The sequence below is a fragment of the Amia ocellicauda genome, chromosome 10, assembly GCF_036373705.1.
Source record: "Amia ocellicauda isolate fAmiCal2 chromosome 10, fAmiCal2.hap1, whole genome shotgun sequence".
Taxonomy (NCBI): Eukaryota; Metazoa; Chordata; class Actinopteri; order Amiiformes; family Amiidae; genus Amia; species Amia ocellicauda.
In genome coordinates, this window is record NC_089859.1 from 14,119,825 (window position 1) to 14,130,226 (window position 10,402).

The 10,402-nt window shown below is 37.8% G+C and overlaps 2 protein-coding genes across 4 annotated transcripts; one reads left to right on the top strand and one right to left on the bottom strand.

Annotated features, from left to right (window-relative positions):
- Window positions 1–33: 33 nt before the first annotated feature.
- On the top strand, window positions 34–6,721 carry c1galt1c1 (C1GALT1-specific chaperone 1). 3 transcript variants are annotated; one of them, XR_010820128.1, is made up of 2 exons: window positions 34–166; window positions 1,555–3,183. XR_010820128.1 is itself a non-coding variant. In XM_066715081.1 (2 exons), the coding sequence occupies exon 2, from the start codon at window positions 3,200–3,202 to the stop codon at window positions 4,151–4,153; it is 954 nt and encodes a 317-aa protein (XP_066571178.1). In that variant the 5' UTR covers window positions 34–166; window positions 3,190–3,199; the 3' UTR covers window positions 4,154–6,721. The 3 variants fall into 3 exon arrangements, 2 of the variants coding, with proteins under 2 accessions (XP_066571178.1, XP_066571179.1); XM_066715081.1 differs by lacking the exon at window positions 1,555–3,183 and adding an exon at window positions 3,190–6,721; XM_066715082.1 differs by lacking the exon at window positions 1,555–3,183 and adding an exon at window positions 3,190–6,721 and having other exon boundaries at window positions 65–130.
- A 379-nt stretch (window positions 6,722–7,100) lies between these two features.
- mcts1 (MCTS1 re-initiation and release factor) lies at window positions 7,101–10,228 on the bottom strand. Its single transcript, XM_066715083.1, has 6 exons — window positions 10,071–10,228; window positions 9,156–9,308; window positions 8,598–8,695; window positions 8,125–8,258; window positions 7,824–7,891; window positions 7,101–7,351 (listed from the first exon to the last, which is right to left on the bottom strand). Exons 1-6 carry the CDS (start codon window positions 10,079–10,081, stop codon window positions 7,270–7,272), a joined length of 546 nt encoding a protein of 181 aa, XP_066571180.1. The 5' UTR covers window positions 10,082–10,228; the 3' UTR covers window positions 7,101–7,269.
- Window positions 10,229–10,402: the final 174 nt, after the last annotated feature.

Genomic DNA, 10,402 nt, shown 5'->3' on the forward strand with positions numbered 1-10,402 from the left:
CGAACACGACCAGCATGCCTCCTCTGATCACGTGTTCCTTTGCAACCGGACATGACTGAGCGTCACACACGTCCGTCGCTGCCCCGAGAGAAGGAAGTAGGAAACTAGGATACGGAGAAATCTCATAGGTGTAAGTTTTCCTATGTATCGTTAGTGACAATTAAAGGTAAGATCATTTTTTGGTTAAAAACACGGCATCCCATCAATCAGGCAGTGCACAGTGATCGCATCTCTTCCTGGTTTCTCTCAGTCGTTTGCACATTTGTTTTTATTTGTTCTGGTGTTCCAATGGAAAACTTTGATGCATTTAGTTTGATAAAATGTCTGTCAGCTTTGTTGATCAAAACAATATTTAAATGACATATCATCACAGAAACCACGGAGGTGCTGAGAGATACAGCCTGGTAGATCTGTACCTTTGAAGGCTAAAGCCGGTACCCAGACGTCAAGTGTCTTTAATCGGATTTACTCTAAAACAAAGCCGACAGAAAGATTTTGAAGTCTGATCATGTAGCAGATGTGTCTCACTAACTTCTTAAGAAAACCCTTTCTGCATTTACAATAGCAAATTTTGATATTAACGCAGTAGTGATTTCAAAAATCCTAAAACAATATTTGCGTTGTCTATCCTATACCATACGCTGATCTACACGTTTTTTGAGGGAAAATAAATGTTATGCAACTTACGGTTGTCTTATGGCGACAGTAAAGCTATTTTTTGTTAGTTGTTGGACTTTGCATGTTAAAATCTTAGCATCAGTTAAGCACACAACTGTCACAGTATTTCTACGTTACAGTTCAAACAATAAGAGAAAAACGTCCAACTGTGTACATGTAAAAGTTGCCGAATATCAAGTCTGCAGAATATAGTAACCCAATGACCAAAGTTATGCATTGAGGAGAATAAAGATGCTAAACATTATGTGATTTTTTTTTTAAATTAACTTCTTGTATTGCATGCAGTTTTACTTGTTATTATTGTACTACTATGATGTACAATACTTAGAACTTCCATGGTGGTGGTATTATGTATAGGCTATAATGATTACAGTTCAGAATTAATAATCTCATTCATTGTTATCCATATGTGAATGAAAGATTTTGATGTGTAAGAAAATATTAATTATGAAAATCTGATTAGTATTAAAGGTTTTCATTGTTTTATAGTTATATGTATATTGTTTCAGAGTATTACTTTGATTAGTTAAATTGTGCACAAAAAATACATTTATTATTGTCTGGGTTAGGGTAAGTGTCCCTGGTAAAATTAGACATGTTAATGTTGAAATTAGTTTCTACTATTAACAGAATTGGGTGGAGATTTGTATGGGCCTAGCTTCATTGTTGAATATGGTAAGAGTGAGAGGTATAGACTGTAAGTATCTTACTGATAACAAATAGTTACACATTTAGACTGCAATTTGTCTGTTCTCAATAAAATGGCAGAACATAAATAAACATGCACCTGTTTCCCCCCACCTGTTGAGTTATAAAGTTTATTAAAACTACTGTAGTGAATGCCTCACCCATTCCCATAACTACCAATTTTTTCAGGATATGAAACGTACTTTAGAGGTTGAGGTTGTGAGTTGTGTCCTGGAACATGTACAGGGAAAGATCGTCACACCTGGCATATTCCCACAGAGCTAATCAAGCAGTGAGCAGAGTTATCCAGCAGTGAGTGCTATGTTTGTTTTATCATCCAGAGGGTGTCTCTGGTATGCTTAACAAGTATTGCAGTATTTAGTGCAACATTTTGAATGCTTGTGTTACATTCTTAAATTTGTTACATTTGACATAATTGCATTCCCCAGATATAAACTTAGACATGAACTTAAAGGGTACAGTGCAAAACCTTTCCCCAGATCACACCAGTTCTATATGTAAAGCTGTTTTGGTAAGGCGGAGCTGACTGCAATAATTAAAATAAAAACTAAATGTCAGTTGCAGGATCTTACTACTGCTGTATTTGTCACTCCTTCTTTTGTGTCCAGTTGTTCCAGTGTAACCAGATTCAGCATTGTGTCTGAATATGTTTTCAATTTTTTATCTGGGTGTGACTTAAATGTGCAATTGCTCGCTCTTTCTGAAATAAGTGCTTTTTATTAACATTGTTTGAACATACACATCCATGTAATGCTTAAAATCAGTAATGATCATACAACATTGGCTGGTTTCACAGACCTCAATTAGCACTATTTTAGGACTTCTTTACCTAAAATAGCATTGAGTACGCTTTTTGGGTCAGTGAAACTAGCCCTATATCTGATTTATCTGTGATGATCAAACACTGTATCTGATATATTTGAGTCAGCAACCTTACTGTATAGCCTATTTACCATTTAATTCTGTAGATATATAATTATGCAATTAATATTTGGAATAAATATAAAATATAGATAAGTAAATCTATTTAATTCTATAGAAACCTACTCGCCATTTTCATAAAGGGACAGAAACTCCAACAAACAGATTGATAGCAATAGATAATTAAATAGTAATTGCTCTTGGTAACAGCACATTATTCATATACGCTGTATTCGAAGTTGTCACTAAAGAGGACTTCACTTGATTTTATCTCGGCTTGTGGGTCTGTGATTAACTCTAATCTTTTTCCAATATAACTTGTTTTGTTCATCTGACAAATTAAAATGAGCTCAATCACATTGTTTTCCTTTGGCCAACCATTTTTGCATCTGGACTAAACAGCCAAATACTTATATATTTAAATATATTTAATCTTCTTTGAACATTTTGTAGAAATGTGGAGTACTTTAAATTAAGTGCATTGTGTATGGTTTAAGACCTATGTGAAATTATTAGTTATTAAAATGTGATCCTTCAGAGTTCCACATATGCATTGTTCTTTGCTGCAAATCTTTATCCGTGAGGAAAAGCAGCAGCAGTCCCCGCTTGCTTATGGTCTTAGAAGGAAAACATGTGTTCTTTGTTAGAATATAAAGGGAAGCTTTGTCAGTATTTTAGACCAGAGTTTGCTTTTCTTTCACTGTAGTTAAAATGTAGGTTTGTGTTTTTGCACGTCATGTTTAATTCATGACCTTTCTCTAAAGGCTTTTCGTTCTGAGGCCTTGAGATAAAGATCGTGCAGCTTATTTGAACAACTATCAGCCCCGTTTCTATAACCTCTAAAAATTGTTTGTGCTTTTGTTTTTTTGCCTCCTGCTGTAGATTCCCGAAAATGATTTCAGAGGGCAGTTCCTTTATTAAGGGTTTGATGTTGGGTGGCTTCTTCTGCATAGTGGTCACTTTTATCGGAAACCTAAAAGAGCATGGACATTCAATTCCAGACCTGCACCATCACCATCATGTCAAGGCTGCCAGCAAGGAGGAGCTACTAAAGCTACCAGGGGCTAAGAAACTGGAGCTGAGTCAGAGAGTGCGGGTGTACTGTGTTATCCTCGTGTCACCAAAGGATTTAATTAACTGGGGAGCAGCTAAAGAGACCTGGAGTAAGCACTGTGACAAGCCAGTGTTCTACAGCTCGGAGGATGCCAAAGCCCTGGAGGCAGTGGTGGTGGGAGAGAAGGACGAATGGCTCAAACTGAGGAAAGCCCTGAAGCATGCCTACGACAACAGCAAAGGCTACAGCTGGTTCTTCATTGCGCGGCCCACCACCTTTGCCATCATCGAGAACCTCAAGTACCTGGTGTTCAACAAGGACCCTGAGCAACCTTTCTACATTGGGCACTCTGTGAAATCCGGAGAGCTAGAATACGTGGAATTTGACAGCGGCATAGTCCTAAGCATAGAGGCGCTGAAGAGGCTAGTGGGGGCTTTCAATGACCCCGAGAAATGCCCTGAAAAAGGCCACGGGCTTTGGACAGTGTCCGAGGAGAAAGAGCTTGCCGTATGCCTGAAGTACACCGGTGTGTATGCCGAGAACGGGGAGGACGCACAGGGGAAGGGCTTGTTCAACACAAAGAGTGTCAGCTCTCTCATCAAGGATGCCTTGGCTCAAAACAACCAGGAAGTCATAGAAGGATGCTGCTCAGACTTGGCCATCACCTTCAATGGAATGGGCCCCAGCCAGATGCATGTCATGATGTTTGGTGTGTATAGGTTGCGTCCATATGGGCACAGCTTCCACGACTCTTTAATATTTCTGCCTCCAGAAGGCTCTGATAATGACTGAGTGCACACCATTGGGGCTAGTTGGGGGATAGGCATAAATATGTGGGGAGACGAAAAACAAACCTATATTTTTTACTCTTTAGTTTATATATTTAAATATTTATATATATATATACACACACAAATGCACACATACACCTAATTCTTGTTTTTCAGAATCAACTCTTTCCTTTCGGTACAGGTTGCAACTTAAATTCGGGTTCTCGTGGTCTGTAGTTAGATTATGTTCTATAAAGTTTGTTGCCTACACGCACCCCAGCAGAGGCCACATAGGATTTGTATCTTGAAATTATGTGCAAAGGACACAGGGTTCGAGTGACATTTTTAACAAAATAGTGTTTGACATCTCCAGGAATTTCCTGTTACCTCTGCAATTTCTGCTTACATTGTTCGTTTGTTTTGCAATTGAAGCCTAACTAAAAAGACAAGAGGTTTCCAAAGAGATAAAGTAGTATAGACCCTGCCTTCAGTGGGTGTTTCAGAAGTGTGCCATACAAAAGGGATTATCCTGCACAAGCCTGGCAGTCAATTTTTAGACATGATTTCAGAGGATAGTTTTTGCTCAAAACCAACCAAGCATGGCATAGGAGAACTGCAGCAGAATCACTGATTACAGTGTTTATTCAAAAAAAGTAAAACATGGACAGTACATACCACTTATTCCAAAATAATTGCCACAGATTCCTTCCCTAATGTGTTTTTCAGTTTGCCCAAAGCAACTCACTTTAGCTTTACTAAGTTTTTGCTGTTCTTTATTACAGTCCTGCTCTGTGCACTATAAGTATAACTGGTCTGTGAGACAGCTGGTATCACCTGGGGTTCCTTCTGTGACCTTTCTCTTTGAAGTTTAAATTCCATCCAGGATTCAGGTGTAATGTACTTTTTCAGGGGAAAAAGAAACCAAGGCAAAAGAAATGGAGTCTGCTTCTGTGCTTTTTTTTTCTCCCCTTCTTCTTTACAGTGTAATTGGTTTTTGTTTTGTTTTAACCACTAAAAGCTCAACCAAATGCAATACCTTGGACAACATGAACTTATACCTGGGGCATTCGGAAATCTGAAACTTCAGGTTCTGAAAAAAGTACACCGTTAACGAGAAAAATGTGTTTTGTACCTCACTGTTAATCAAGTCAGGCATTGTGGGACAGTGGAAGTAGGGTCCTGATTGACGGCCTTGCCCAACTTCAACATTTTCTGCTTTTTCTCGTCTGCTGCAGTACTGGAAATGGTTGATTTAGGCAACACATCTTGGGTGTTGGGAGATTTCAGTATAGAACCGGATTGACAGGAGTTCAGAGCCATTTTCCATTTGAACATGAACAGGAAAAGCAGGCTTCCTTGTCCTGCAAGCGCATATGTATTGGACAGCTTGGTTGGTTTACACTGAAACAATTGCAGCAGGTTGGCTGTAATTAAGCTTGCCTCGCCGAATGCAGAGGATTCCTTCTTCTGGATACACTACACTAAAATCCTTCCTCTTCCATGGAATCCATCTCTGTCATTTTCTCATCTTTCCACTTGCCATTCAAAATCCCCACAGGACTCTGCAGGGCCTCAGAGAGTCCTCTTCATTACATTGCTTCTATCCTGGCTCATAGAGGAAGTGAATCCTAGCTGTAATCCACAGCTAATTAGGGAGCTTTTACAAATTATTGCTCCCAATATACTTGCTATACGTAAACTATTAATTAATTAGCAGCATTTCTTTTTTCCTTGTTAAAATTTGTTAAAATAATGGGATTGCTGTGAATAAATATGGTTAAATGGCAGAAATACTGCCTTATTCATAAATAAACTGTAGAGGAAATTAAATATGTTCAGAAGACTAAATTATAATTTATGGTATGGAAATGGCAATGCTTTCCTGTCATCAGAAGTGATTTTTCTAATTTCATGTTCAACAAGTTAAACATTTAGTTGTACTCTAGAATACTCTGATATATATTATGGGAAAAGTTCAAATTGGTCTGGGGTGTCTAATACAGATGATTTTGATTAAAAGATAAAATATACATTCTAAATATGTATTGCCATTTTAATTTATTTCCTGTACACTGAAATATTTTTCAGAAGTAGCAATATACCAGTGAACTAAATGGGTTATCGTATTTTTGTAATTGTTGATGCAGTTAAAATAAAAATCTGCTGAATGCTGCCAAATCCACCTCTTTTACATTTAGTCATTCAAGTTTAATATGGGTATTTTCTCTGGGTTTTCAATATATATATATATAAACAGTTAACCCTTTCAAAAGTACTGAATGTAGACTTTATATAAATTTTATATTGCTTAACTTGTTGTGGACATACAATATTTATTTTGAAGTGTGGTACTACTAAAAAATGAAGGAAAACTCTGTTCCAATTGCATGTGGGTTCTAACAAAATATCAAAGAAAACTTGTTTATTTTTGCATAAGACTTACTTTTCTACAGTGTGTGGTGAATATGCGAGAACATAAGCCTGTGATTTAGGGGATAATTTATGGTTTCTTGTAATGTTTGTGACTTTATAATAGTTTCTGTAAATGTCTGAAGTGATTTAAATGTGATATTAAAATGTTCAAAAACAATGAATGTTACACTTTTCTTTAATGTGAGGTTCAAAACGATCCAACTTCTCTGAACATTTTTAAGGTCTGCATACATGAATGTATCTTTACAAAGATTTTTTTAACACACCTATACAAATGAATTATTGCCAAAATATTTTACTCTGTCTCACCTGAATACTCTTCTAGTAATCAACTGATTTCCATCTTCTACAACAGTCACAAATTAACCAGATTAACCCATGAAAGATTTAAAAGGAGCTCCACAAACAGTGCTATTTGATTAGCAAAGGAACATCACTAAGTTCAGTCGAAAGAATGAAGAATGTGCTGCTTTAAAATGTGTCTACGATAAATAAATATAAAGGGTTCTAGTGGAAGAGAGGACACCTTCAGAGTATTACACCAATGTGATACTATTTTATTGTGCATCTCAATGAACCCGAATAAAATTCCCACCAGTTTATTATACAGTCATTAACACAAGTCCAGTCTTGCAAACGGCACATCGCGGTCCACAAACTTCCCTCTCCAGTCCCATGTCATCCAACACAATCCACGCACGCCTCTCACTTGTAAGTCTTCATGTGCCACAGGCCGTCATTCAGATAGTGGATGTTCTCAATCCCTATGCCTTTGTTGACTTTCTCTCTGTTGAGAAATGTGTAAGGGATGAACATCTTATTTACATTACAGGTTCACATGTAAATAGCTGGAAAAACTGACATGAGTAATAATGTTGGAATATTTTGGAAGGTAGACTGATCAAACTAGATTAATTAGACAATCTCATTACCCCCAATCCTACAGCCCCACCAATATTTTGCAATGATTAAATAGACACTCACATCAGTAGGTGGTAACTCAAGCAAGAGAACACGGCAGTATATACTGGAGCCATACAACGCAAGAGAAAAATATTTGCTTGGTTAAGAGTAAATGGTGGCTTTGCCTTACTTGAGACAGCAAACAAATTCTGCCTAGTGATCAAAATGGGTGACAGGCAGCTGCACAAAAAATTACAGACTACCAGTGCTGCTCACGTGAAGTATGCGGATATGGGGGCAATGCAAATAAAATCCTGACCAAGAGCAACTGGATTACATTGAACATGAATACTTACATGTTCTCTGCTGACATTTTCATCACCCCGACACAGAGTGCAAGTTGCTTACCCTCTGCCATGATGGCCTGCACACCGCGTTTAAGGAAATTACCAATTTTATGATGAACAACCGGTTTCTGGTAATATTCTCTTTCTTTTAACCCTAGCTCTGTGTATTGTGGTGATTCTAAGGATCAGTCATGTCTTGCCCCTACATATGAGGCAGCAATAACACTGGACTTGTAGAGCTGTAATTATCACTCTTTCTTTCTCTCTGCTGTTCTTTTGCCATGATGTTGGTAGAAATGTGAAAGGATACAACTATCGTATCTGCATCAGACGGATAAAGTTTGGCCCCTGGAGACGTCAGCCCAGGACACATGATATTGGCTCCGCTGAGGACAAATTTGATGGCCCCTTTATCTACTTGCTGGTGTGGAAGAATGAAGGGATCTGGAAAAACAGACATCACATTCTCCAGTTAATGACACCCACATAGTAATTGCACATTCATTTGATTGTTGTTATGTTTTTTCTTGGGTAGAAAGAAGCAGAAAAACAAAGCTATATCTTGATTACTATCCTTTTCGTATATCTCATATTTTATCTTAAAGCAGACAAAAGCTATGTGTGGTACAGAGAGATAATTTGGAAAGCTCTAACAGCTACATAAATCTACTTTAGAAAAACAAGTAATACCAGTATACACAATAATGGCAAGCGGTTTATACTCTCAGACTGACTTATTGGCTATGGCTGAACGAAATTAGAACAAGGAAAGACATTTCTTACATTTATGCAGTAGTCTCAATGTAGGGTAGAATGGTCCTTCTCTCTGTCTGAAAAACAGCAGCTCTCCGTTCACTGTCAGAATTTCAATATGTTCATGACTGAAATAGTTTCAAAAGACAAATGAAAGAAAATAAATACTGGAATAAGTACAAGGCAAATACAGGTTATCCTAACCATTTTCTCTCTCTTTTTTTTTTTTTTTTTTTTTAAACAATACTGTAATAATAAATGGTCCTCATTTCAAACAGTATTGGGGACACTAAAGGACATTTCTGTTGTACAATTATATTTTAGGTTCATTTTGGACTTGAAAGTTTAGATTTCAGACAGGACTGACAATTGGGTTAGACTGATTAGACAGACGTCCAATAACAGTAAGGTTACATTTCAGATTGTTAGTGTTAGCCAGGATTGGGGTTCCTGACTATTGTCTGGTCTATTAATAGGGTAGGTCTCTCAACCCCTGATCTCTAAATTAACATTAGAATATCTGCTTAAGAATGCTAGAGTTCATGGCTGTGTTTTTATCAGTCAGTGTGGCATTAATGGTATTATTACCATCGGACTATTTTGACAGGATCCTTCTTTGGCATGATTTGATTGAGCCATGACTCAATGTCTGGAAACTGGTCGAGCAGCTGGTTCTTGATGCCTTTGATTACAGAGGTCTTCAGCTGAATGCAGTTGGAAACATTTTCCTTCTCATCAAATCTGAAAAGAAACCACAAAGGAAAGATCTGTAACAAATATGTATATTTTTCATTCAAGACACTTTCTCCTTGGCTGACCTTTCAAGAGAGTAATGTAATCTGATGCTTGAGGTACTAAAAATTGCTATAATATTAGCAGTTACAGCTACCACACGATGCTTGGGTTACTAGTCTGAATCCTCCTCGGTGTGTACATTACTAAGGAGGGCGGCATGTTGTGTGAACAGATTAAAGTATAGGTACTTCCTGCTTAAAAATGTCATTTTAGGGCGGGGAGATGCATATTGAGCAGCACACAACACAGCTGGCTTGACTTTTCCGTCGTCTCTTTGACAAGAACAATCTAGCCGGATGCTGTAGTATGTGCATATCTTATCTGATACAGAGCTCTTGACGCATGTACATTATGCAAACACGACAACCCTGGTAAATGTGAAAACGCTCAAATAAAACGTATGACCTCAAATGAACCAGTTAGCTGTTTTACAATTAGTCATCATAATGATTTAGCCGGTCTACTTTCATTGGGACTTCATAGCATGCACTGTAAAATATATTAATTCAGATTCAATCCAACAGACCCGGGCCAGAGCACAATGTTTGGGAGTCATTTCTAAACACGTGTGTTTTATAAGTATGTACATCCAAATTCCGCATTCGAAAGCAACCGAAGAAACGACTCACTCCCTATATACACGCCTCGTTTTCAAACATCATATACCCCACACGCAGGAAGCTAATGTCAAAGAAAATCAAACCCAACTTTTTAAACATCCTCAGTGGTCACTCCTGCTGGATAGGCCGACTCTAGCAGATTCTCCTTCGTTAACTGATCCCAGCAAATCCTGTCCGATAATTTCTAATTCAATCTCCACGCTTCTGCCTTCCCATAGAATGTTACGATTCTTTACGACAGTCCCGCACAGCACGACGGTATTGCACGGAATACGGCAGGCACTTTCACCGTAGAGTTCGCAAACGGCACGTAGAGCGTCCTTGCGTAATACAAAAGATTCTCTGTTTGGTAATACCTAGTTGGTGGAAGAAAGTTGGAGATGTTATTCCGAACAGCACTCTCCTCTACATATAGGTTAA